Source organism: Brachypodium distachyon, chromosome 2, assembly GCF_000005505.3.
Source record: "Brachypodium distachyon strain Bd21 chromosome 2, Brachypodium_distachyon_v3.0, whole genome shotgun sequence".
Classification (NCBI taxonomy): domain Eukaryota; kingdom Viridiplantae; phylum Streptophyta; class Magnoliopsida; order Poales; family Poaceae; genus Brachypodium; species Brachypodium distachyon.
Genome location: NC_016132.3, coordinates 21,980,173 through 22,005,742, shown reverse-complemented (window position 1 = coordinate 22,005,742; position 25,570 = coordinate 21,980,173). Strand labels below are relative to the sequence as shown.

The following is a 25,570-nucleotide window of genomic DNA, read 5'->3' as shown; positions in this document are numbered from 1 at the left end:
CTAGCTCCATGCAGCCATGACTCGACCTCTCACTGGCATTGGATGCAAACTTGCGCTGGAGTAGTATGCAATTTTACCGGACATAGAGTATTGGAGTATTATTCTACCACCATGTCTTTTGAATTGTTGGGCTGCATAGTGAACCAAATGCACACTACCACATTAAAAGCCCAGTTGTGATTTACTTTGTTCTACCCATGAGCGGCCCACTGTTTCCTTGCATATTATGCGGCAGTTTTAAGCAATTCTTTGTTGTCGACGTTGACTATGTGTGTTGAAATGGTCGACATGGGAAGTGAAGGCCTAACAGAAACCCTCTAGCCGTCGTCTTCAAACTTCAATTTCCAGCGGTTTCTCTCGTTTCTCACCGTCGATCTGGCTTTAAGAGACGAGGGGAACCACGGATTAACGTCTGGCATCAAGTTTTGTTATCTTCTTTTGCTAGGTTTTTGTGTGCTTTTCGGTGCCGTCTTGGCGATGGAGATGCCGTTGTCTAGAAAATTGGTGTCATGTCTCCTTCATTGTCCTGGCATAGGCGTTGCAACCTATGCCATGAAGTCAGTGGTTCTCACGACACGTCTTTTCGGGTTGCTGGTTTTTTTCCTTGTGGATTTATCGACGGAGAAGCAGTTTTACAGCTTGTCTCGCAAAGGATATTACCCTGGCCATGGTGCGTTCATTGATCTTACGTTCTCACCGTTTGAGGTGGACGGCTCATGCGGCTTTTCAAAACTTCTGAGATTAGTTCAGCTTGTACAAGTATGATATTCTGTAATTTTGTCAACGAATACGTGGAGAAGTATCAAGTTGCAAAGGATGGATCAATAGAAGTTTACTTCGAAGGACTACAATGAAGCTTTTAATTTTGTTGAGTATCTTTGTTATCTGTGTTCGTTCGTGTATCGATCTTTTGTACTTCGTTGCTTGAATCAATAAATCCTGGTCGTTGCTCTAAAAAAAGTAATTCTTTGTTTCCTGCTTTTGCACTTATGGCTCATTCGAGCTACTACACTTACCTTAGTCCTAGATCTTACAAGTCCGTAAGCACCTCTATTTCATCTCACTCTTTTGATGCATTATAGCAATGTAATATCAATATCACCAACATTGACAAAACCAAAATGATATTACTAAGTCCGTCACTTTTATATATGGATTTTTATAAGAAAACAATATATTTCCAACGAAATTGATGGTCAAAATATCTTGTTGAAGACCGTGCCAATAAACATATTAAAGGACACATGCTGTCACATGGACATAATACCTTTCTGGCTGGGCTATAGCCTATTGTGTGATTTTCCATACCCGTTCTCGTACTCAGGTGGCCAAAAAAATATTAAAACTTTTCAAGTTGGGGACTTAATTTGTCTCCATTCATACGTTGTTGTCTACAAAAGATATACTTACTAAGAAAAGAAAGTACAAATCATTAGAATGCATGGACTTTTCGACGATATGAAAACTTCGGAATAGAACTTGTTTGAAGTCGATCTCTTTCAAATGATCTTTCTTGAAATATTGTGCAGGCCTTCAGTCCTCCAGGGTTAGAGTAGGGGCGTGGGTGGGCGGGTGGGTGGGTAGTTTGCTTAGACATTTTTTTATCCCGCATAGTCACCACACCTCACACAAGACTGTCGACAAGACCTGTTTTGGATCCGTAGCGGGAAATATATATAAATGATCTATCGAGACTATTTTCATGATTTATACTGATTTGTTTTAGGAACTAGTGAGCATTATTGAATTAAATTAAACACCATAGGAGTACAATGGTGAAACTGTGGCGCAAAAACCAGGACTTACACCCAAGCATTCAGTAGGAACCTCATTAACCCAGACATAACATGCGCACTCATGAGGCTGAATTGGTTGATGGACCAACAAAACTAACAGAAGAACTAGCAAAAGACTCACTAAACTCACTAATTTCGGTAATGGTTGCAGCACCGCGTGGTGGCTCCTCCTATCCTGCGACAACCGAACTAGCTCCAAACTATCACTCTCAAGGATGATATTGTCAAAGTGTTTGCCATGAGCAAATATTACTCGCATCCCGCATCACCAGGGGCTTCGATAATGAGAGGTTCTGTTGTGCCCTGTTACCAGTGACACCATGCTCCTCAAAATCGTGCCGAATCTCTAGCCACACCTCCTGTAACTGCACAACCATCTTCCACCCGGATTGCGCCGTCTGAATTCAATTTGATCGTCTTGGTTTTCGATCCATGCCAAGTGCACCAGAGGTCGAGGTTATTTTTCCTTTCTTCTTCTTGAGATTATTCGACATGAAAGTTTTCGAAACAAACTCAATGGAGTTAGCCAAACTAATCACCATGATTCCACTTATTTTTCGAGTCCCACATAACCGACATGATCGAATGATATTTGCTTTTTCCACTTGAGCGAAAGCTGGATCACACAAAATATGCAGAACCCATGAACCAACGCAAACACGTCTCGGAGTCAGATTTACAACCCGGACAGGTCCGTGACATGGGACCTAGTATATACGATCATGACAAGTGGACGTATTTTTTGCATTGAAAAATTTGGTAGTGAACAAACGGAGTATCATCTGAAACAGTACTCCCGGGCGAACCGAGGACGACCAACGACCGACCGCGCGCGCGACGGATTTGACCATGACCCGCTGCTCCTTTCATCCCGCGACCCCCGCCGTATCCTACGTTCTCGTCCGTCCTCCCCGCGCCTCATGCCCTCATGCCACGTGACGGCTCACGGCCCCCACGCTCTCCCCTAAACCCACTGACATCTGGTCCCACACGCTCCCCGATACGGTAGCCGGGGGGCAGTCCGGTCACTTCACGCGGCGTTTCCCCTCCGAACTCCGGCACCAACTCCAACTGCCCTTCCTTCCTTCACTAGCAAACAAGCCTTTCCGCTCGTCCTCTCCCCACACCCACCTGCCTCCCTCGCACGGCCGCACCCGCCCCACCGCGAGAAGCATCAAAGCTCGCAATGCCGGAGGAGAAGGAGTACGTGGCCGTGCCCGTCGGCCAGGCGCCGGAGGCCGCAGACCCCGAGGACCCCGTCAAGTCGCCGCCGCGGCCCAGCTCGCCGGCCACCTCCACCCGCAAGGTGCGGATCAACCTCAGTCCTTTTAACCCTGCTGTGTACCCCCCGCGGGGCGGGGCTTAAATTTGACCCTCAGTAGTTGGATCTGGCCGCGCCTGTGCTGCTGCTGTTGCCTTTTGATCGGAAGGCTTCTAGAGTACTCCTTGTCTGGAAGGGTTGACCTGGCCTGACCTCGGTCTAATTGAGGGTTTGATGGTTGCATTGTGAGTGCATCAGTGTTGATCCTATTGGAGGCTAAGATACTTGTGCTATTGCAAAGCTCCAGCTCGTGCCCAGCAGATGCTTGTGTTTGAGAAACCTCCTGTTCATGATGCATGTGTAGAATTTTTTTTACCTGGCAAAATTATCATCTGCTACACTGTAGACTGATCTCTGCCAAGTTCTGACTTCTGAGCGGATTTAGTCACTGATTTTAAACGGGGGGCTTTAATTGTCCTACAGCTAAACCATACATTGCTGTGTACTGCATACAAATTTAAAGTTTCGATGGGTCTCGGCTCGTCTAGTTGATCTCCTATAACATCTGCCAGTGCTATGTGCTTGGCTTGATCTTGATTTTGAACATGCAGTAAGCACATTTATTTTTCTCATAAATAGCGAATGCATACGATACGAGTACTAGCCCAAGAGGCTACCATTTTGTTAAGAGGATACACATCTAACAATAGGACTTTGAGAACTACAATTAGTTAACTGCCCATCAGTGGTGGTCTTTTGAAACCCAAATTCATTGGAGTGACTGGAATTTTACACCATTCACTGAAGAATCATGTTGGTTAAATATTTTGGCAATCTGGTCATATTTTCCATATTGAGTTTTTATGTAATAAACCATCGGTTATTTTAAAGTCATTTAGGTACTAGAGAAAAAAGTTTAAGCAAAGTAAACAACACTTGGACCCACCAACCAATAATGTTATATTATGTTATTGTTTTACTTTTCATTTTACCAAAATGAGCTACTTCATATGCTAGATTTTTTTAAACCCGTAATTTCATGATTAACCTGCTACACTTCAATAGGCATGCTTTGCTGTTCTTCAAAGCTGGGTGTCAAGAAAATTTATGACTGGATGGTATGTTTCAAAAGAAGAAATTTGTTGATATTGCAAGACCTATGAATTATCCTTCCCTAATATCCTCCTTTTGTTTGCAGTGTAGTTATTTTCCCTATTGCTGTTACATTCTTCATTACATGGTGGTTTATTCGATTTTTTGATGGCTTCTTCAGTCCACTCTATGCAAAACTTGGAGTCGACATATTTGGTAATTGTTTCACAAATACTTGGTCTTGCCACTTGCTAGTTATGCTAAAAATGCAGTATTACATATATGGTAATATGTATATTTACTCCTTTTGTATGTTTTAGTGGTAGAGGTTGTAAGTAGCCTACTTTTTTTTTTAATTGGATCATTGCTTGTATTTGACCAAGATTTTAATGTCTAAAAGGAACTAACAAATGCAAAATTGAGTTTAAAGAGAAGTTGGTGTGTTTTTTAATGGCGATGGTGAGGTTATTTAGGTTTTACTGCTCTCTTTGTTTGTTCGATAAAAAATTGGTATTAAGCTCCTAATGGTGCCAGTAGCTGAGATCCTTTGAAATCGTTGAGTACATAAAGCAGCTGCTGCCTCGGTTTATTGAAAAATGAAAATCCGTCCAATGCTGCTTGAATCTGCCGACAAAATTGCATGGTTTGTTCAGTGCTGAGTACTGTAATTTTTATTTATTTCAGGCCTTGGGTTTGTGACTTCCTTGGTATTCATATTTATTGTTGGAATTTTTGTGTCTTCATGGGTGGGCTCAACTGTCTTCTGGGTTGGAGAATGGTTTATAAAGAAGATGCCATTTGTAAGGCACATATATTCAGCATCAAAGCAAGTGAGCACTGCTGTTTCACCAGGTAATTCATGCTCATCTACAACTCTACGTGCTCCGGAATATTGAACATCTATATTCGTTCTTTTCTTAATTCTGTCATTTATAATTTCATTGTCAGTGCAAGACTGGTCCTTCAAAAATATTGTCAGTGCATGACTTCTATTTTAATTGGGTAAAACTTCACAAGTACAGAAGTACTAGCACTTCATAAAGAGTTTAACACAATCCATAGGCCACGAGTTCATTTCTGAAGTTACATGAGCTTATGTACTCCCTCTGATCCTAAATTCTTGACTCAAATTTGCCCAAATATGGATGTATCTATTCTTAAAAAGCGTCTAGATACATGTAATATTTCGACAACAATTTAGGATCGGAGGGAGTAGTCAGCAGGATAACCACATGTCACATGACCTTGAATCATGTGGCAAAACCATGTTCCTATTCACTATTTTTTGTGTTTCCATAATATTGACGAATTGGTATCATTTAAATTCTATAAACTTCCTTGAAATTCTGTTTGACCAAGATAAATTCTTATAATGTATTTTCCATTTGACAGATCAAAATACAGCAGCATTTAAAGAGGTGGCGATAATTAGCCATCCCCGGGTTGGTGAATACGCGTTTGGATTCATAACATCGACCATGATTCTTCAGGTAGTTGCTTATACATATCAGTTGCTACAGATGGCTTCATCGAGTAGATGGTGACTTTTGAATGCTTCATTCTAGATAGTTTCTCCATTAATATGATTTCAAGGATATTTTTTTGATGATTCTTGTAAGCTACGCAAATGATTCATCTATCATATTTTTGTGCTCTTTTCTCTGTGTTACCTCATTCCTGAAATAGTTCCCTTAATTTTAGGTAAGTGGCAGCATTTAGTCTTGATTTGCGACACCCAAGCCCCTTTTAGTTTCAAATATGCAAAGATCCACCAAAAATAGTTGAAGATTAGGTCTTGCACTCTTAGACTTGGGCTTATCTTGTCAGCCACCTTATAGCTTGTTAAATCGGTCTCTGAGATGTTTACGACAATTTGTTGCGTCAGTCCTGAGGCCAGCTAGAGCTGGCTTCAGGTTATGGGCAATAGGGGCTTTACACGTTAGATTAAGGTCCAAGAATAAACTATTTTGGCTCCATCTCAGAGAATGTTTACTGGTAACTTAAATAAGGTCAAACTAAACTTGTCCAACCAATCTGAAGAGATACCAAAATCTTTGGAACTTTAGGTCCTAACTGTGAGAGTGTATACAGCTTTCATATATTTGTTGTGTATTTTCCCCATTGTATAAGGGTTTCCTGCATAATTACCACACCTGTGCGTGTATATGTACTGGCCCTTGGGCTACAGGCTACAGGAAATACAAGTCGCATATCTCCTGACACCAACTTCTAGAAAATGATGAAAAATTCTATTTATCAAGTTACATTAGGAACAGCTGTTACAGAGAGTCAAGAGACCCATATTTGATCCATTCTTGTTATCTGTTGTTCTGTTCAGAGGGCATGTTTGGTTCATAGCCTAAGGTTGCCACATGTAACCTTAGTCATGCCACAACATCTTAGACATGTGTTTGGTTCATTGCCACACTTACCTTTTTTTTTTTTCAGAAAAGACACCCAAAGGGCATCTCATATCTTAACGACCAATAACAAACAAAAATACAAAGAAAAACATATTGCCCGTCTTTCCTAATCATATGGTCCACGTATCATCGGGTCATTTTCTTGTCAAATCTTGCCACACTTGTGGTGGCCATTGTGGGCGTGTTTGGTTCATACCCACACCGCCGAACTTTGCCACAGGTGTGGCAGCTCAGTTAGGCTGCTGTTTGTTTGACTGCTACAACTGTGACATTCAACACTTCCTTATCAGCCTGTCCCACATGTCGTAGATTCATACTTCTGCCAAATGTTATCTAACTTGTGGCAGGCAATTTCTTCGCACACTTTTTGTGGCTTGCCACTATTTAGTAGAAAAGGTGTGTCAAGGACTCAAGGTAGGGCTACCAACCAAACATGCTATTTGTCCAGCTACACTTTTTGTGGCAGCCACAATCTGCCCTAGGTTAGTTGTGGAAAGGCACTATGAGTCATGACCAAACTTGCCCAGAGTTCACATTGACAGAGGCGATGAACTATGTGATGCCTAGTTGCGTACATCCACATGCTTGCCACATTAATTTTGTATTGATGTACTTTGTTATTGTTGAATTCCAAGATGACCATCTACAATTGATTTGCAGACTGACAAAGGTGATGAAGAGCTTTGTAGTGTCTATGTGCCAACCAACCATCTATATATTGGTGATATCTTTCTTGTGAACTCTGAGGAAATTATAAGGCCCAACCTGTCCATTCGAGAAGGAATAGGTTAGTTATTTGACTATCAACCTTTAATGTGCTATGTACTTTCCACTATCCTGTACAAAAGAGAATGATTGAGCTCTCCTATAACAACTCCGTTGAATAGCATTTCTTCATGTATCATCTGATTTTCTAATATTATACTTCTGCTATTATGCTTTGTGTACAGAAATAATTGTTTCTGGAGGAATGACCATGCCACAGGTGATTACATCGCTAGGGCCAGCCCCTCATAAGATCCAGAGTACGCGGTTAAACAGAATGATGACTGCATGAGACTTAAAAACAATATCAGGTACAATCTGCAGCTGCAATCAGGGCTTAACCTATCCCCAGCCTTCCAGTAAACTTCAGTCAGGCCTTTGAATTGAGCGTGCACTGATATTCGCATTCAGCCTTTGTAGGTTTTGCCAACAGTTGCAGGAGAGGCAAAGTCGTGAACCATGCTCTGCATGTTATGTATAATCTGTAAATTAGAAGCTGGAACGACACAAAGACTGATGAAACAATAAGCCTTTGTAGATTATTAGGTGTGTCAGAAATCAAAAGTGGGTGTTGACAATCATCGTGCACCGCACCCTTTTTCTTACTTGTGGTGGTTTGCTTAGATAATTAGAATGGTCTTGTCAGTTCTTATACACGCTGCACACGCACCAAATGTATTCCAGTGTTTAGCTCTTACTCGCATTAGATCACTACTGTGTACTAACTTCGGCTGAGACGGGATGCCTTTTGCATTTTGTTGCTTCCAAAAGAAAAGAAAAAGTATTTTTTCCACTCCACTAAGCAAAAGTTTTTTTTTTTGCACTATTGTTTTTCCACCTCTCATTTGAGACACCTTTTTTTTGGCAGCATTTGTGACATCTTCCTTCCTGGGAGGAAGACCCAAAATAGCTGGTTCCCAATAGAACATGATAACACAGGCTAATAAAAAACTAAACTGTATCATTTCTTATTCCTGCACGTCTTATCGGTTGGTGAGATTTCTATTTTATTGAAATAACTGCCGGCTCAGTGTTTCGGAGGTGCTCATATGGGTAGGGTGTGCGTGTGCGTTCGTAGGGATGAGTGTATGCGCGTGTTGTGAGCGTCTGCGTTTGTACTGTGTTCTAAAAAAAAGAGAGTAGGTGTTTCATAGATTAAGTAGAGATTTTCATTGTGAATTTGTGATGTTCAATTCCCCGGGGATTGTGGCGTTCACTTGGTATCTGATTTTTATGTGTCCATGTGTAGAACAAAAATACAATTGTAGCTTAAAACTACTTTTTTTTTGCAAAAAGGCCCACCGATTTATTAATAATCATCAACAGAAGTACAAATTGCCCTAAAAGTACCTAATGGACGACATAGACTAGAACGAGCCAAAAGCGGGCCATCGTCCTCGCCCTGCCATTACTGGAACCGAGCATTGACAAAGGACAGCTTGTTGTAGTAGGCTGTGAGCCAAAGATGAGAACCGTAAATCGTAAGAGTCGGATTTGAAACCACACCAATGAACATGAAAGCCGAACATATCCCAAGGGATTTGCCGGAAATCTAGAAAAACTGACCGGATCACAAGAAAAACTATTCATTCATCTAAAAGAAATACTTCCTTCGTCCAACAAAAGATGTCTCAAGTTTGTCAAAATTTAGATGTATGTAGACATGACTTAGTGTATAGATGCATTCAAATTTAGTCAAACTTGAGACATCCTTTGTTGGACGGAGGGAGTATAAAAAACCCACTTTCCAATTGAAGCAACACACTATGATTGTGATTGGGATACATGAAGAAGACCGGAGCATGAGAGTTCGGCACACCTCATAGTCTTCTGCAACAGCAATGCAACTCCATTCCTCATCGCCGTATGCTAACATTGCATCTAGAACTTAGAAACCCTGCCCAACAGTTAACAAACGAGCACACCATAAATATAGTAGATTATGGAGTTCGAAGAGATTTCTTGTCAAAATATGATCCGTTCCTAGATATGAAGATAGCCCAACATACTACCCCTGGCCCTGCCATAAAGAAACCCTTGGAAATTTCCCCTAGCCCTGTGTGGTGGGGGGTGGGGGGTGGGGGGTGGGGGGGGGGGGGGGGTAATCACATTACCTAGATGATGAGCGCCTGCAGTCACCCAGTTTGCTGCCTCCACTTTGATTTTTTTGTCAATAATCGATGGCATGTTGACATATTGCGAAAATTCTCGCGTTTCGATGGATACAGCGTGGTCACTGCACTTCTGAGACCTCAAAATGATAACTTATTTTGAGGCTCAAGAGAACCACGTGGACTAAATTGTGCACACTGATCAATTTTAGTGATAGCAAATGAACTTCACCACAGTCACCAGCCTGTCTGAGCTGAACAAGTTCAAGCACCTTATTTTGAGGCTTAAGAGAACTACGTGGACTAAATTGTGCGCACTGATCAATTTTAGCGAAAGCAAATGAACTTCACTCAAATCTTATCATTATAACAAAAGAAATACTTAGAGTCTCTGGTTCACAAGATCTCAAAACACTTAAGGGCTCATTAAGTTAAAGTTTTTTCGTTCGTAGAAAATCTAAAAGATTGTTCCATAGAAAAGTTCATTGCAGTTGCATTCGTTTTGCAGGAAACTAGAAACATGATTTCTTAGGAATTTATTATTTACTATGTTTTAAAGAAAAAATAAACAGTATGTCCAATCTCTTTTTTCCACACGAATGAGACGAGACAATTACTTACCGAATGAGCCCTAAATATGAAATCTTTCCAACTGAATCCTCTACGAATCAAATTTCCAAAAATATTCTTTGAATTAAAGTGGCCCTTAGGATCGCCAGACCAATGTCGTCTCACCATATCACCCTAGTGAGACCAGAATGAAAAACAAATGCCACACGAAAAGTGAATCAACCAACCACACGAACAAAACCATCATTTTAACAAGCTGGAATGATTTGTACCGCACCACAGTTGAGCGTGCGGTCACTCTCTTTAGCTCACAAGTCATAACAGCACAACACGCAGTAAAATCCTTTGGTTACATAAAACCGAAATGAGAAAAAAGGGAGCATAAAACCGGTCCACATAAAACCCCTATGGTGGCCAGGCCCCAATGTCAAGGCCACAGGCATTCTGGGAGAAACAGAGCACGGAATTCACATCTTAGGGCTCAACACTTCCTAAAAAAAGCTGGTCTACCCCTGGAAAGGTGTTCCTATATACTCTGCATCTGGGAGAACGAGATCCGGATGGTATTTCCCTCCAGCGAGCTTGCATGTTTCGATACAAGGGCCTCCGTAGCCTCCTCTTCGGTCTCAAACAAGACGAGAGCCTGCCTCTTGCCGTTCACCTCGAACAGCTTTGTGCCGACAACAGAACCGTGTTCAGACACATGAGTAAGGATTGTGTCCTCAGATATATCTTGTGGGAGGGCAGAAATGTGGATCATCTTGGTCGGAGCACAGCAATGTCGGTAGTTCTTGACCACATTGCTATTGAACCTGTTAAGGCTTGAATTCGTGTATTCATGTGCGTCAGGGGCAGGTGTTATAGTGGGGTACTTTGAGTAGTTAACTTCCAGCTTGTTCCCAAATAGCATTGCCCCCTGTGGGGAAAAAAGAGGGAGCGGCATCACGAATGTAAGAGGTAGCAAACATACATGTGTAGTTGCCAAAAATAAGGCTTAATACAGACAAAATGAACAGAGAAATCTGATACATTGATGCCAGCAAAAGTGCACGTACCTTCAGATAATGCACAGCTAGCTCAGCCTGAAACCCATCAGCCATTTCTACGAGGGCATGATCTGGTTTGTTGCGCAGTACCTTGATTCGAACTATGTTCCCATATAAAGAGAAGAGATTGAAAAGCTTATCCTCATTGATTTTCTGCACAGAGATCAACAATGAAAGGTGAATATTTAGGCTTTATAACCTCGGCATAAAAATCTTAAGAAACACTTAACACCCTATAAGTTGGCTCCACTACTGTAGAATACTCTTTTGAAGGGAATTAATGATCACATTTATTCCGGAAATTTTGTTTACTGGTCAGTCTGATACTTTAGAGGAAAAGAAAGATCCATGACGATTCAACTTTAAAAGACATAACATGCTGAAAATACTACTTTTATCAAGCGAACCAACAATTCAAAACTCGGTGCAACTAGACCAAAACAAAGGATCTCACCAGCGTTCACTCTGCCTCCTGTACTCTAGCTTCAAGACAAACAAATACCAACTAACAAAGCACTGGGACCCCAGAGGGGCAAAAGACTTCTAGTTTCAACCCTTGCTAACAGTGTAAGAATACACAAAAGCTGAGTAGGACCCAACAACCATGTTTTCTTTACATAATCAGAGAGGCGAAGGGTGTGTTTGATTTAAGCCCAAGTACAAACCACTGAAAATTTGTCTAGCCAATATTTTGGTTAAGGTTTTGGTTGCCCACGTTTTGGCCAATGTTGGCAAGAAAAATGAAGAGTTAGCTAAGGGGAATAGACATACCAAAATTTTGGTAACCATCCAAGCAAAATCCAGAATTCGGTCATGACCATCGGTGTGGGTTAATGTTGGTCATGAACCAAACATAACAGAGTAACCTATTTTGCCCATGTGTTCCAATGAGCTAATACTTCCTGAGATTGGATCAACTAGATCAAGAGTTCAAGATAGAGCATCTCACCAACATCCACACCTTTTTACGTTAGCTTGATCATAATAAGTAACTTCTTAACATCCAGCTAGTCTAGTTGACAGCATGTCAACTGGGATTAGGTCCTTAGGCCCAAAGTCTAAAAACATAAGGATCTAGTTGGCCTTTCAAAACATAAAGAACAAAGGCGACCTTAAAACTTCAGGGACCAAAGTGCCCATTAACCCTTGAAGAGCAAAGGATTAGAAATCCAGGCACAAAGAACCAACTTCCTTGCACTACCTTAAGCTAAGTGATGAAGGTAAGAAAGGAGCCTACAAAGGTTCAAAACAGGTGAGAACTTACATCTGTGTTCAAATTACTGACTATCAATGTGCACCGTTCATTGGTACCAGTCACTCCAGGCGGTAATGTTCCACCAAATGCAGCTGCAATCATCGCAGCTCTTCCCATCTGTTATGAACCAAAAGCAAATGCTTTTGCATGAGAACTCCCAGGGTTACTTACTTAAACAAGATGTGACAAGTAGTACAAGTAGTAAACATGTATATACAGCTAATAATTTTTTCTGCAAATTAAACAGAGAACACCATTTGAAGACAACCAAACACCGACCTGTGCGTATGGAGCTGTACACCAAAAAGGAAAGTAAATTAAGACATTTTTCAATGATCAACAATCGGTTATCAATTTAAACCACAATAAAGCATGTAGTTAAATGCTACCTCCAGGTTGTTGGAAGGCATAGAGACCACCGGGATCTGGATAACCTTGCTGTTCCAATAAAAAAAAACTGTTTAGCTTTAGAGCATTAATATGTCCGTATAACAAGTCAGATGGCAGAGAATCGCTCAACCTGAGAGGACCTTGGACGTTGTTCTGTAGGTAATGATGGATTTGTGAAATCCCTGGTGCAAAAAAAGGAATTCACAGCAAGTGACTTTCATGTCTTGAAAATGATTAAAATAAGTTTGGAGAAAGATCAAGCTGTACACTCAAGCTACATGACAACCCTACAAGACGTTACAAACCCTCAAAGCGCACTGACATGCACACACATTATTATCTAAAAATATCACTTGTAGGGATGAGAATTGAGAAGTCAAATCTTACCTAGACCGATCATTGTTGTAATGGACTTGCAATTCACTGAGACTGAGATATTCACGCAAAGCAAACAAAAGAAAGTCATATATAACAATTGAAGAAAAAAAACACATTGCAACTAAGATTAGTCACAGCTCATACTTTGAATACTGGATGTCTAGCTGACAGCAACCATCATATATGTTCCTTCCCTGTAGCATTGTAGGTTTGTAAGAATAAATCAGAATTGTGTGTAAATTAGGACATTAAAGGAGCCGTAAATAATTACATGCAAAGCACCAAATGCTTCCACAGCTTCTTGACGTGATTGATACTGGATAAGAGCTTGAAAACCTGCACCACACAGGCATAATGTATAGAACAATCTTTTTCTGGAATTAAAGAGAATCAACTATTTATCCGCAGCAGAAGAGGAATATGCAAAAGTGACTGAGAGCAGAAAATGGCACTCCCTCCATTTCATAATATAAGGCATATTATGATGCCTTAGGGAGAAGGGTTTGACCAAGAATTACTCTATTAATATGCAATTTATGTGACATAAAAGTTACGCCATTGGATTGGCATTCAAACATACTTATGATTACAATTTGGTATCACATAAACTACATATTAACAGAGTAATGGTTGGTTAAACCCTTGTCTTAACGAATCATAACACACCTGATATTATGAAACGGAGTAGTGCAACAGAAGCTCTAGGCCTATATCCAGGGGCCAAAATGTGAATTTGCATCCACTTCTTCTGTATAACTAGCATATAAACTTCAACAAATTGGATGACAGGTGTAAATCTGGACCAACCATGCCCATGAGACTAATTCTGTTTTGTTGCTACAATTATTAGCACACACGTCTTTCGATTGTGCCAAGTTGCCAACATATAGCTACAGAATGTTATATCTAAGGAAATCAATTTCTATGTCATACAACAGTTGTTATACACTTGCTAATTTGTATCGACATTATATATTAGAAATAACAAGCAGGACGTTGATAAATCAACATTACTATTCACACCCAATCTGGAAAGTGAATCTGAGCATTCATATGCAGTGCAAGTGTGTACGTGGGTAAGAGAGAAGGAGAGGCGGAGTCTGACCAGCTGACTTGTTAAATGTGACAATCTTCTCCACATATCCATAAGCTTTGAAAACTTGATGTAGAACCTCCACCGTTATAGGATATATCATGTGGTGAATAGTAGCTAAGAGGATTCGGTTGGGTTCTGAGTCCTGAGGGCCAGCAGCAAACGAGCACCGAGACAGAAGAACGGGAGAAAGAAAAGAATAAATAGAGAGGAATAGGGTATATCTAGTTGGAAAAATAAGAGCCAGTACAATATAGTATGCAATTTAACTCAGCCATCTGAAAAGAAATGATGGGAATATATTAAATATAGCTAACCGTCCGTCCAATTTCGATATACAATCTTGTGTACCTACCATCTAGTGGCATCTTTATACATTTCTATGGTAAAATAGTAATTCAAATTTACACTATCATATCTCAAACTTTTAGGCGACTTTTGGAAATATGGCAACACACCGAACCATTTGATCCAACTGAGGGAATTAGATAGCCCATTGAATAAACCAAGAAAACAAAAAGGAGAGTTCCTGGATGCAGTTGAGGTCACAAACAGGTCAAAGGTAGTGTTTGATAACTTAAGAAAGCATGTCATTATTTCAATCTTTGGTCCACAACCTGAACATAGGAGATCTAAAAACCCATTTTTCTTAAGTCAATGTTCAACTGCTACCACAACTAAGTGTGAGTTGTAGTATCATATAACTGATTGCCAAATTGGAATCTACAAGATAACAACTGACAGGATATAATGAATAATCCATGTGCAGATTTCATAGTTAATTAATGATATTGAACATCTTAAAAAAGAAATCTTTAAAAGTTGGCTGTGTGATAGGACAGGCATACCTGGTCAGAATTCCGTCCATGAGAGCTCTGGTCAGTGGTAAGTTCTTGGTGAGATGAGAATTGCATGTAAATATTCCTTCCCCTAAAATGGCATAAAAGGGTGAGAACATGTGCACAAGCGAATAAGAACGTAACTAAATGAGAGATCAAAGTCAATGAGAAGTATGGTTGTCTTTTAGGTAAATAAGAATGTAGCATATAAATGTGTTGTGTGTTATGTTTTGACATAGAAAAGCACAGCACAAAGCGCAAACCCTACCACTAAGTAACCAGTATCGGGAAGGAGCAGTAACTATGCACTAACAGCTAACGTGGCAGAAACAACATGAAATACACAACTGTGAAGTAGCAGCCGTAAGTAACTATTGAGCTCCTGGCCTTAAAAAAGCATCACAGCCAAGAACCACATCACCTTACGCTAGGTTGGACCGTCGTGTAGTATTGTAGCGCGCTCACAGAGGAATGAATGTCTTGCATCTGGAGAAGCGCCTGCACCGCCAAAACGACCGCAATGCAACTTTAGCAACAACATGTCTGCTTCATTGCTCAAAACATACAAGTGACCAAAGGAAGAAAATAGCTCACCTGATTCTTGGCACGCAGCATGACGATCTTGGAGACCGCGCCGAACGGCTGCAGCAGCTGAAGCAGATCAGCCTGCGAGAAAACAACGATAAGAAAAGGCACGCAGTGAGTGAATAGTTAGTAAAAACGAAATATTTCCCCAGGAAATGAACCCGCCCGATTAATAACAGGAAAAACATACGATACATGACACGAAATTGAAGTAGAAAAGGCTCAATATTTAACCCCGCTTCTCACCTCGGCGATCTCGTGCCCGACGTTCCGGATGTGGATCACTTTGGACGCCTCCGCCATCCCGCACCACCACGGGCGGAGGACCCAGTAGGGCAAGGTAGGGCGGCCGCCCTACCTTGATTTTTGCCTCAGTTACGGATTGGGGAAGATTATGAAACGGGGAGCTAAAGGGCGGAATCCGTTCGTGGGGTGATGGGAGGAGAAACGGTCGGGAGCGAGAGAATCGAAGGGGAGATCAACCTGCGGTGGAGGCGCTCGCGGAGGAGGAAGACGATGGGCGCTCGGCAGCGGGATGGGTGGCGGCGCTCGGCCGAGGAGGAAGAAGATCCAGAGAGCGAGGTCGGCGGCTGGGTCGCTCGGCAGAGGGAGGAGGGGGTATAGTTAGCCAACTAGCCAGGCCGAGGGTGCCAGGTAGTAAACCAGCTCACTTACACGCGGTAAATTAACACATGAACATCGTTAAAAAACATAGCGCGCAAAAGTTTTCATCGGTGGTAAAACAACACATGAACATAGTTAAAAAAAACATAGCTTACAAAAGCTCTCGTCGGTGGGAAAACACTTCGCTCAGACCCTGTTTGGTTCGGATTAAAACCGTTTTTTGACCTTTGGCTTTTAAGCCACAAAAGCACATATTTATATTTAGATGCTTTCGGTTTTAATTTTTGACATTTACTTGATATTTTAGATGATGATATAAGCAAAAATCCTAAGTCAAAATCAACTAGATAGGAAAAACACCTAAATATGTGCTTTTGTGACTTATAAGCCAAAAAGAAAAAAAAACAGTTTTAAACCCAACCAAATAAGAACTGAAATCCTAAGCAGTTACTTAAGGGCTGATAAGGTTCATTAGCACAATTCTCTATCGCAGGGGCGGCTTCTCTCTCTCCCGCCTGATTCCCACCAAGGACCCCTCCAATTTTTTCAATTCGCTTTTTTTCTTCAAGTATCCCGCCAATTTTCCCTGGGCAAGTAACAAAATCCCGCCAATTTCTCCAATTCCCCTGGATTCCCCTAAGGATCCCGCCAATTTCTCCCCGGCGAGCAACACTATCTCTCAAATTCTCCAATTCTCCTTGATTTTCTCCAAGAATCCCGCCAACTTCTCGAAAACAGAGTCCGTACGAAACGCTTATTCTTCAATTCCTCCACCGCTCGCTTAGCGCTTAGTGCTTTTTTGAACCATGGTTCACAAACTTATAAAACGCAAAAACAACGTATTAAACTAGGATTCGTGATACTGTTTAAGAATACATGATAGTTGAAACCGAATGAGCACCTAGTGTTAAGCTCTCACGTTCTCCTTTGTAACAAGGATCATTTAACCGACATTCTTGTTAATAATCATGAGTATTTCTTTGTGATCTTCTCCCCCCTTTTTTAACCACATTGTAGATTGGGCTGAAGTGATATGCCATAAAGTGCGGTTGAGGCGATTAGTAAAGAAGTGGTGAAGTAGCAAAAGACATCGTAAGATCTCAGCTGAATTGTTTGCAAAATCTGGTAAGATTCACTGTGGTGGTCATGCTGCTTAAAATGTGTTCAAATTATGTTGTGAATACAGATGTTCTATCATATTTATGTAGGGGGGGGGTGAAAAATGAGAGGTGAATTGAGTCATGCGTGAAGAGACATTTGACATGGTATAGTTTGAAGTTTCTCATATCATATGATGCCGGCTTGTTAAATTTATGTGTTATTAATACGTTCTAATATATAGGACATCAAATTATTCTAATGTTTCATTTCACTATTCTAGCGGCACGTCGTGATCTTCTATCTATTATTTTAGATTTTACATTATGTAACATCTTAATAGTATAAATTTTGTGTTGCTCTTAGTAATGATTATCTCCTACCATATTCACTCCTCGTAAAGAGGGCAAAGTAGTTGCACTTGAAAGTAGCATTTAGTGTTAGCCCGCTTTATACTGCAAAGATCGTTCGTAACTTACTAAAATTATAACATGACCTAGACAACTATAATAAATAGTTTGGATCCACTATGTTTTGCAAATAATTGACACATTTTTTTTACTACTCTTTTACGCAAAACCACTATGAATTGTTTAGAGTGGATGCTTCGCCAAATTCAAATGACTCATTAAGGAGTTCTCAACATGCCTACCAGTCACCTTGCATCATAAGCAACAACTTCGCGAAAAACTCCATTCTTTTTATTTATTTATAAGACATGCTTATTCCAGATTGTCAACTTGACCAACAAAAAATGTTTGTACAAAAAGTTTACACTTTTTTGGCATATAACTCACATGTTGTTGGTCAAATTAATGATAAAGAATTCATGTGTGCCTTATAAACTGAAAAAAGAAGGAGTATTGTGTACTCACTCCATTCCAAAATACACCGCGTATAGATTTTTCCCGGAAATTTCACAAAACACCTCGTTTTCTGCCTTGATTCCCGCAACATTGATTGCTTACTACTATCGATGGGAGTCAACAGACACGGCGCGCGGCAGAAAATTTCAGGAGTACGTGTAGAGAAGAGCGGAGTACCGGTTGGCGTGCAAATTTGGCTGAAAAAAGAATCCGAATCGTCATGCAGGAATTAATACCATGCTGCAAACCAGAAGCAGGTGCTCCTTGGAGTACCCAGAAGGGTTGTGCCTTGGTCCAAGTACATGAAACCATACGAGATGTATTTTGGAATGGAGTGAGTATTTGATAAAGAAAAGAAGCTTTGTACTAGAATTTCAAGGATAAGATGGAAGTGCTCTTTCTTTTCGACAAAACGCTGACTGACACAAACACACCCCTTATGCACAGGCACCCACTCACACAATGCCTGCAGATGATTGGAGCTACAAAGCCTCAAGATTGACGAAGTCAGCACCTTGCCATGAAGAGGTATGCCGCCTACCGGACAATTCACATGTTATAAGACACACAAGATGTGAAATCGGATTTGATCTTCGATGGGTTGTAGATACAACAACTAAGCAACCACCATGTTGGTTTTCAACGTGTCTGTATTTAGTCACACACATACATGCGCTTATGTACGTTACGTGTATACTTTTTATTTAGAAAAAAACTAAAAGAGACTAAAATCGCTTTTCAAGAGTTAAACTTTACCTTTTTTTGCTTATTTTGTAGAGTATTCACTATGCTCTAAAAAAAGATATTCTAGTTTTGTCCTGAGGGCCTCCATAATGGTAGAATCGGCATTGACTCTCCACGTCATTTAGACTCGACGACAAAATAATGCACGTAATAGATTGTGTTTTTGGAGTTGCTAAATAATTTGTTAGCATTAAATGCGATGATGTACAAAGATAAATAGATTGACTCTCGACTGACTCTTAGGCCTTCTCCAGTGTTGCATTTCACCGGTTCATAAAGCTTACTTGTAAAAGAGTTTACATCGGTGTATCACACTGTGGAGGTGGAGCAAACTTTAGAAATTGAAAGATCGGTGCATGTATATGAACGGGTGCAAACTATTAAACAAATGAAGGAAATGGAAAAAGGAGATGGCAGCGAATGAATGGAGAGCATGCAATCCTGACACGAAGGTTTCTTTCCTTTCTTTTAATAGGGGTGGGTCCCACTAGAAGAGATGGAGGAGAAGCATAGCACCGGAGCAAAAACCACAAACTTGGATCCGTGCAAACTTAGGTTGATGTGATGTATTATGAACCACCCACACTGCGGAATGCCTTAGGGCGTCCGCAAAGGCTGACTTTTAACCGACCCTTATTTGATACTTGTGTGGAGGAAAGAGAAACATGAGAGAGAAGATAACTGACTCTTCGTGAAGAGTCAACCTCTTAAGTAAAGAATCGACTAAGAGCCAGTTAAGAGTCGACCTTTTTACCATTATATAAATGAATTAAAATTTCATTTAATGCTAACAAATCATGAGTCAGCTTAAAAAACACAAAATTTCATCTAATCGGGTCACGGGGCGGACGGCCGGGTCCGGGTCTGGTATGGCCTGACCCGGCCCCGAACCCGGCGGGTGCCATCTACAGTCCTACAGCCCACACGATCGAGCCAACCTTTTCCACGCAAGCATGCGTGTTGCTACCAGTATATCTGGCAAGAACATCGATGATCCATATGCTCCGATCCGGTCTACGTACATGCTCTCCTAATCAATCCTTCGGTCGACTTACCAATCTCCTCGCCTTGCACGCCGCAACGGGGACCGCCTCGCCGGCCGTCGTTCCATCCGCGGCAGGCCTCCTCTTCCCATCATTCCTCCTCTTCCCGTCCTCACGGGCCGCCGCCTCCTCGCGGGGGCAGCAGCGCACGCCGCCCACCCTCCTCGTCTCCCTGTAAATCGCCGCCAGCGACCAGAACCTCGGCCTCCTCCTCCTCTCGCCCCCGCCGATGACGGCTTCCTCTTCGTTGACTCCGCCGCTGCCGTCAACGACGATGCCGCCACCCTTCTCCGGGCCAGACTTTCCGGGTCTCGGCCTCGAGCTGCTGCTCGACTCCACCTCCACGGCCGGCGCCCCCTCCTTGTTGCCATCATCTCCCTGCCGCGGCAGCGGCTTCGGCCCGCCGGCCTTGACGCTGTCCGCGCTCTTGCAACTCTCCGAGCCCTCGCCGTTGCCGTCGTCGTCGCCGCCGCCGCTCAGCTGGATGAGCTGCTCCGCCGCCTCCATCTCCACGCAGTCGGGCTCCTCCGACGCCACCCCGCCCATGCCCTCCTGCAGCTCCACCCCGAAGAAACGCACGCGCGTTGTTTACAAATAGCTCTCTGCGGCTGCTAGCTACCCTGTCGGTCGCGGGTGGCTGCGAGAGGCCCGCGCTCGCATGCTTAAATATAGAAGAGACCCACCGCGTATCTCATTGGGATTGGGAGGGGTTTGGGACTTGGGAGGGGGCGCCAAGAAAAGACCCGGGATCGGAAGGAGGCAGGAAGGAGGATGTGGGATTCAGAACACGTATTTAGAAGACATTGTTCAGTTGTTCCCGGTTAGATTTAGAGCGCGTAATTGGACTCTTGCGTTTGCCTCGGCGGCTAAGTTTAGGATCCTCCTGTGCAGCTCCTGCAACGCAACACTACCTTCGAAACTTGACTCCGTCCGTCCGGTTTATTTCTGGCCTTATACTACTACTCCCTCCTCCTCCGTTACTAAATACTTGTTGTGTTTTTAGTACGGAGGGAGTACGTACGCACGCTGATGTTGATAGGTCGGCCTACCGGGAGATCGATGAACACATTGTTAATTACAGATCCCGCGTGACCGACAGGGAAATTAGTCAAGAAGATTGCGTATCTGACGGGTCTGACGCGTCGACGTTTATGGACAGGGTTGATGATATTTTACGTAGGACCACCGGGTAGTGAAATTAAAATCAATCAGGACAGAAGCACGACTTGGGTCAGGATGGTCACGATGCAGGGTACACACTACACAGTACACACGAAGAGAGACTACGATGGCATCAGTTGCCAGTAGACTAGAAATAACGGAGCAACTCATGTCGCCAGTCAATCCACTTCCACAACTCCGATTGCAAACTTCAATTGTTTGAGTCATCGCCGTGGTTGTTTCACCACTGTGAGGACCACCGAATACGCAGTTACCACTTACCAGATACATCAACGACAACTTCCAGGAAGCGGTCTTGCGTACAATCTTGTTTGTGACAACAATAACCAGGCAAGCTTTGCTATCCTGCTATACACGGCCCTGGTGACACGGCAGAGATGGCACAACTAGAACCAGGCACACAAGTACACAGCATGATGTGCTAACGGCATGGCATGCCCAAGCTCATTCAGCAGCCTGCAGATTATCTAGAAGGGTGCCAAAAAGAAAGGTTCCTTTACAAACACGTATAATTTTCAGACTACATCCTATAGCCCTACAACCTTTCATTATGTACGTACTAAAGAAAAGAAATCAAAATAGCTGGCAAAGGATAGGAAATAAACCAGTCAGATCAAACCTATATGCATTCTGCTGGTTCGCTGGGAAAATCTTAGGACTAACGACGGCACGATAGCAATCATCCCACCCTTAATTTATTGCAATTATGAGGAAGCCAACAGAAACATACATGAGGAAGACAGGATAAAGCGCCAGAGCCTTTCTCCTTGGGTTGACGGCAGTGCTCATGAGTGGATAAGCTGCCCAGGAGCTCCATGCTATTGTTACTGCTACCACAACTATCTTTAGTACCACGTTGTCCTTCATCAAGCAAATTAGAGCTCCAACATCCAAAGGGAACAGGCAGTATCCAAGAAGACTGAGGCTCTGGAAGAAGATGATGTGTCCGCCCTGCAGTGAAAAATTGTGGTCATTGGCCTGAAAGAACTGGTGTAGCAGTTGGTGTGTTATAGGTAGTGTGCAGACACACACAAGCACATGCTGTCAAGAGAGGAATGGAGTAAGTACCAGAAGCAGCACATTCAGCGTGAGGATTATAGCACCAGCAGCTAGTACAGCAAAAGCAACAGCAAATACTTCGGACTACAAAAAACAAAAACATGTCATCAAAATCAGTGTGCGACACACCATGTCACATGAAAGAATTAAAGAAGAGCAACTGCGACCATAGGAAGAACCAAAGTGTTCATGGAGATTACTCAATGTATAAGGATACCGGCAGATAGATCAATGCTCCATTGAAATGAGTATCCGATTTTTTTCTAATAAAATAAATTACTTGATGTGGGGCAATTTTCTGCACTATATGAATAAGAATAACATCTAAACTACAGTAGGATCTATTTACTCGTAGGATGTAGTCTACCAACAGAGCAAGCAAGGTTGTGAAGCAGCTGGATAGTACACAACACGAGCAAACAGGAGAAAAAGAAATCCAACCACCGAAAATGCAGATAAAAACTACCAAAGAAGGGAGTGTCCGTACTAAGACACGTAAAACGACCAAAGAGCATTGGCAGACAGTTCTAAAAACTTGCCACCTAACGAGACAGAGCACATCAAGCACTATATATAAAGCTCCTGCCCTGCTAAACAGTATAGCCCCGCCTTAAAAGCGAGCCAAAATCATTCCACCAATAAAAGAAAAGCAACAATGGACCCCACAAAACATGCACAGGAACATGCCTATGTGGCAGCAGCCATGTGAGCCATGCCTATTAGTTTTTGTGATTAGTTCAATGAGAGATATAGTTTGGGTTGTGTGATAGACTGACAGTACATCTTACCCAAAACTTGCGGTTATGTGATACAATTATCAAAAATTGGGGTTTTGTGAAACTAGTGCCCAAAATATTTGAGTTCCTTGATATTTAGTCTAATATGCCAAACATGCTCCCAAAATGGAGATGATGTAAAACAGCGGAATACCCATGGCCATCTGTCATGGTTCGGAGGTTAACGTAGAAAGTCCAACACCTTCTATCACAAGGTAAAACATAGTTGCCATTCTAAAAATGCACTGCCCTGAAAAATTTGCCAATAAGATCAAGAGACTGACACGATCGACGATCATGAGTCCATGCTAATAGTATGCAGTTAAATGAATTCTTATGCTCTTATTTTTTATATAAATGCACTTGCGATTTGATATGCATAGTAAATTGTAGAGCTCATGTTACAAATAGGAATATGGCTGAAAATGTCTACCAATCTAGACGTTAACGCTGTCCGATCTTTAATCAATTCCTGCAGCAGCTACGACACATACAACACCAATGAGGAAGTAAGGCAGTTTGCCTGCCCTTGAGATAAATTGAACCTGATGAACTGGTAGTGCATTATCATCGGTGCTACCCATCACCCATGCAACTGACAAGCGCTACATGTGATTATCAAGGCCTAACCTCCAAGAGAAAACCAAGGCAAGGGCTCACTCATAGACATATACATAGATGCTACTGTGTATACACATCAATACATCATGACCGCAATCCAGGCCATAGCATTGATACTCTTCAGATGTTGGTGGTGGGTAGGCTACCAGAGATAGACAGCAGCAGCCGCATACATTAGGTCAATGAGTGGCATCAGAGATATCTGCAACGAAGCACCAATACTCCAACTAATGCACGCCGATCATACTGTCATTGCAATTTTTTCATGGAACATTCCTTGTTTAGTCTACATATATTTTCACCTGATCAATGTATCTCAAATACATAGATGACTAAGATCCTTGGAAGGTTTGTATTGGGGGAAAATATCACGTGAAAACCACCCTTACTGAGGCCGACCACAACAGCTAAGATCATTGGATTTTTTTTTTGACAGTGATAAATTTGGATTTCACATAACCGAAGGAAATGCAGCGGCTACCTTCTTAACTGAGGCCGACCACGACAGGGTGAGGCCGAGGAAGACGATGAAGAAGAAGGGGCCCCAGAGATCCCAATCGCGTAGCGCCTTGCCAGGGTCCTCGCGGAATGGGTTGGGGAAGACGACGAGCTTGAGGTTGCTGACGATGCGGGAGAGGTCGCGCTGGACGGTGTCCCAGACGGGCTCGGTGAGCGTGTTGGGCGGGGCTCCGAACCCGTCGGCGGCGATGGGAATGGTGACGGAGGCGGAGCGGGGCGGCGCGGAGGACGATGACACTGCGGAAGAGAACGGGGGAACGGGCTGGGGCTTGGAGCTGGTCGGGGCGGCGACGGGAGGGGAGTTGGAGATGGGGATCGACGCGCGCGGAGGGGAGGAGGGCCGCGCGGGGAGAACGGCGGCGGCGGTGGGGGCGGCGTGGATGAGGCTCTCGATCTCGTCCATGTCGGACTGCGCCGACGAGGGGTGGAGCGGGACGGTGTCGCCCTGGGGGTGGGGGTGCGACATCGCGGCTGCCGCGGGTTAGGGCTCCGGCGTGCGGCGAGATGTCGCGGTCGCGGGACGGCGGGCGCCGGGCGGGAGTGCTGCGGATCAGCGAGCGAAACGAGGAGCGGACGGACATCAAACGAGGGGAAGAAGAAGAAGAAGAAGAAGGAGCACGCGGCGCGGGTCAGACTTGACCGATCAATCCGGCTCGGCGAATGTTGAATGGTAGCATAGTCGTATCGTATGACGTACTCCGTAGTCACGTAGTGTCGTTGGGTTTGGCGTGTTGGCACGGCACTTGGCAGATCGGGACGGGACGGGATATGCTCAAACTGGTTTGATGCCATTGAGGCATTGACCGTCGAAGCTTTGGCTCGTTGTGTCTGGTTCGTGGCTGAACAAAACTTCGTTGAAAAAAACATATCCCATATTAACCGGTGAAATATTGCATATATCTAAATGCTTTTTTTAATACATTCGGACAAATTTAAGTCACTTAATATGAGACGGAAGGAGTGCCAAAAGTGCGTGAATAATTCTGGATATCTTGAAATAAAACAAATATCACATACTCCCTCCGACCCATATTATTTGTCTCTAATTTGCCCAAATATGGATATATTTATGTTTAAAAAACGTCTAGATAGATGGAATATTTTGACAAGTAATTCCGGCCGAAAAGAGTAATACTTTTAGTCATGCCTCATGTGGTAGCGTTGCTCCACCGATGACACAAAAACAATTGAGTTGCACAATGTTCGACGCTTTTTTGCATCCATATTGCTCCACCACTAACAAAAAATTGAGTTGCACAATGTTCGGCGTGCTATTCTGCATCTGTATATCACTTGCCGAACATTGTTTGTCTCATGCGTGCCGCATCTCTAAGATATTCACTCGCTAGGATTCAAAAATTGAGAACACAAAAACCTCCGTGTTCGAGTAATCAAGTTAGGAAATATGCAATCAGAATTAGCGATCCAACAACT

At 42.7% G+C, this 25,570-nt stretch overlaps 3 protein-coding genes and 1 long non-coding RNA gene across 5 annotated transcripts; 1 reads left to right on the top strand and 3 right to left on the bottom strand.

Moving 5' to 3' along the window:
• The first annotated feature begins 2,850 nt into the window (after nucleotides 1-2,850).
• Nucleotides 2,851-8,052, top strand: LOC100837254 (protein LIKE COV 2). 2 transcript variants are annotated; one of them, XM_010233026.3, is made up of 8 exons: nucleotides 2,851-3,102; nucleotides 4,123-4,175; nucleotides 4,256-4,365; nucleotides 4,834-5,001; nucleotides 5,542-5,639; nucleotides 7,233-7,359; nucleotides 7,523-7,648; nucleotides 7,758-8,048. In XM_010233026.3, exons 1-7 carry the CDS (start codon nucleotides 2,983-2,985, stop codon nucleotides 7,627-7,629), a joined length of 783 nt encoding a protein of 260 aa, XP_010231328.1. In that variant the 5' UTR covers nucleotides 2,851-2,982; the 3' UTR covers nucleotides 7,630-7,648; nucleotides 7,758-8,048. The 2 variants fall into 2 exon arrangements, with proteins under 2 accessions (XP_010231328.1, XP_003568376.1); XM_003568328.4 differs by having other exon boundaries at nucleotides 2,855-3,102; nucleotides 7,749-8,052.
• On the bottom strand, nucleotides 7,899-9,562 carry LOC112270819. Its single transcript, XR_002963294.1, has 2 exons — nucleotides 9,452-9,562; nucleotides 7,899-9,234 (listed from the first exon to the last, which is right to left on the bottom strand). It is a non-coding gene; the product is annotated as an uncharacterized LOC112270819 (long non-coding RNA).
• Nucleotides 9,563-10,232: 670 nt separating this feature from the next.
• LOC100836949 (polypyrimidine tract-binding protein homolog 3) lies at nucleotides 10,233-16,246 on the bottom strand. The gene is made up of 14 exons (XM_003568327.4): nucleotides 15,851-16,246; nucleotides 15,614-15,685; nucleotides 15,441-15,517; nucleotides 15,029-15,110; nucleotides 14,193-14,325; nucleotides 13,359-13,423; nucleotides 13,232-13,281; nucleotides 13,097-13,138; nucleotides 12,840-12,891; nucleotides 12,709-12,757; nucleotides 12,599-12,612; nucleotides 12,329-12,436; nucleotides 11,074-11,217; nucleotides 10,233-10,934 (listed from the first exon to the last, which is right to left on the bottom strand). The coding sequence occupies exons 1-14, from the start codon at nucleotides 15,905-15,907 to the stop codon at nucleotides 10,545-10,547; spliced, it is 1,335 nt and encodes a 444-aa protein (XP_003568375.1). The 5' UTR covers nucleotides 15,908-16,246; the 3' UTR covers nucleotides 10,233-10,544.
• Nucleotides 16,247-21,578: 5,332 nt separating this feature from the next.
• LOC100836638 (protein YIPF6 homolog) lies at nucleotides 21,579-24,802 on the bottom strand. The gene is made up of 3 exons (XM_003568326.4): nucleotides 24,099-24,802; nucleotides 22,230-22,304; nucleotides 21,579-22,112 (listed from the first exon to the last, which is right to left on the bottom strand). The coding sequence occupies exons 1-3, from the start codon at nucleotides 24,600-24,602 to the stop codon at nucleotides 21,852-21,854; spliced, it is 840 nt and encodes a 279-aa protein (XP_003568374.1). The 5' UTR covers nucleotides 24,603-24,802; the 3' UTR covers nucleotides 21,579-21,851.
• Nucleotides 24,803-25,570: the final 768 nt, after the last annotated feature.

Excerpts from the sequence above, each read along its gene's own strand:
- LOC100837254 (XM_003568328.4), top strand. The coding sequence starts at position 2,983 with ATGCCGGAGGAGAAGGAGTACGTGGCCGTGCCCGTCGGCCAGGCGCCG. Across the intron at positions 4,176-4,255 it reads AGAAAATTTATGACTGGATG|TGTAGTTATTTTCCCTATTG; the intron begins GTATGTTTCAAA and ends TTTTGTTTGCAG. Across the intron at positions 5,002-5,541 it reads GAGCACTGCTGTTTCACCAG|ATCAAAATACAGCAGCATTT; the intron begins GTAATTCATGCT and ends TCCATTTGACAG.
- LOC100836949 (XM_003568327.4), bottom strand. The coding sequence starts at position 15,907 with ATGGCGGAGGCGTCCAAAGTGATCCACATCCGGAACGTCGGGCACGAG. Across the intron at positions 13,424-14,192 it reads CACATTTAACAAGTCAGCTG|GTTTTCAAGCTCTTATCCAG; the intron begins GTCAGACTCCGC and ends TGTGTGGTGCAG. Across the intron at positions 13,139-13,231 it reads CTAGACATCCAGTATTCAAA|TCTCAGTGAATTGCAAGTCC; the intron begins GTATGAGCTGTG and ends TGAATATCTCAG.
- LOC100836638 (XM_003568326.4), bottom strand. The coding sequence starts at position 24,602 with ATGTCGCACCCCCACCCCCAGGGCGACACCGTCCCGCTCCACCCCTCG. Across the intron at positions 22,305-24,098 it reads GGTCGGCCTCAGTTAAGAAG|TCCGAAGTATTTGCTGTTGC; the intron begins GTAGCCGCTGCA and ends TGTTTTTTGTAG. Across the intron at positions 22,113-22,229 it reads CGCTGAATGTGCTGCTTCTG|GGCGGACACATCATCTTCTT; the intron begins GTACTTACTCCA and ends TTTTCACTGCAG.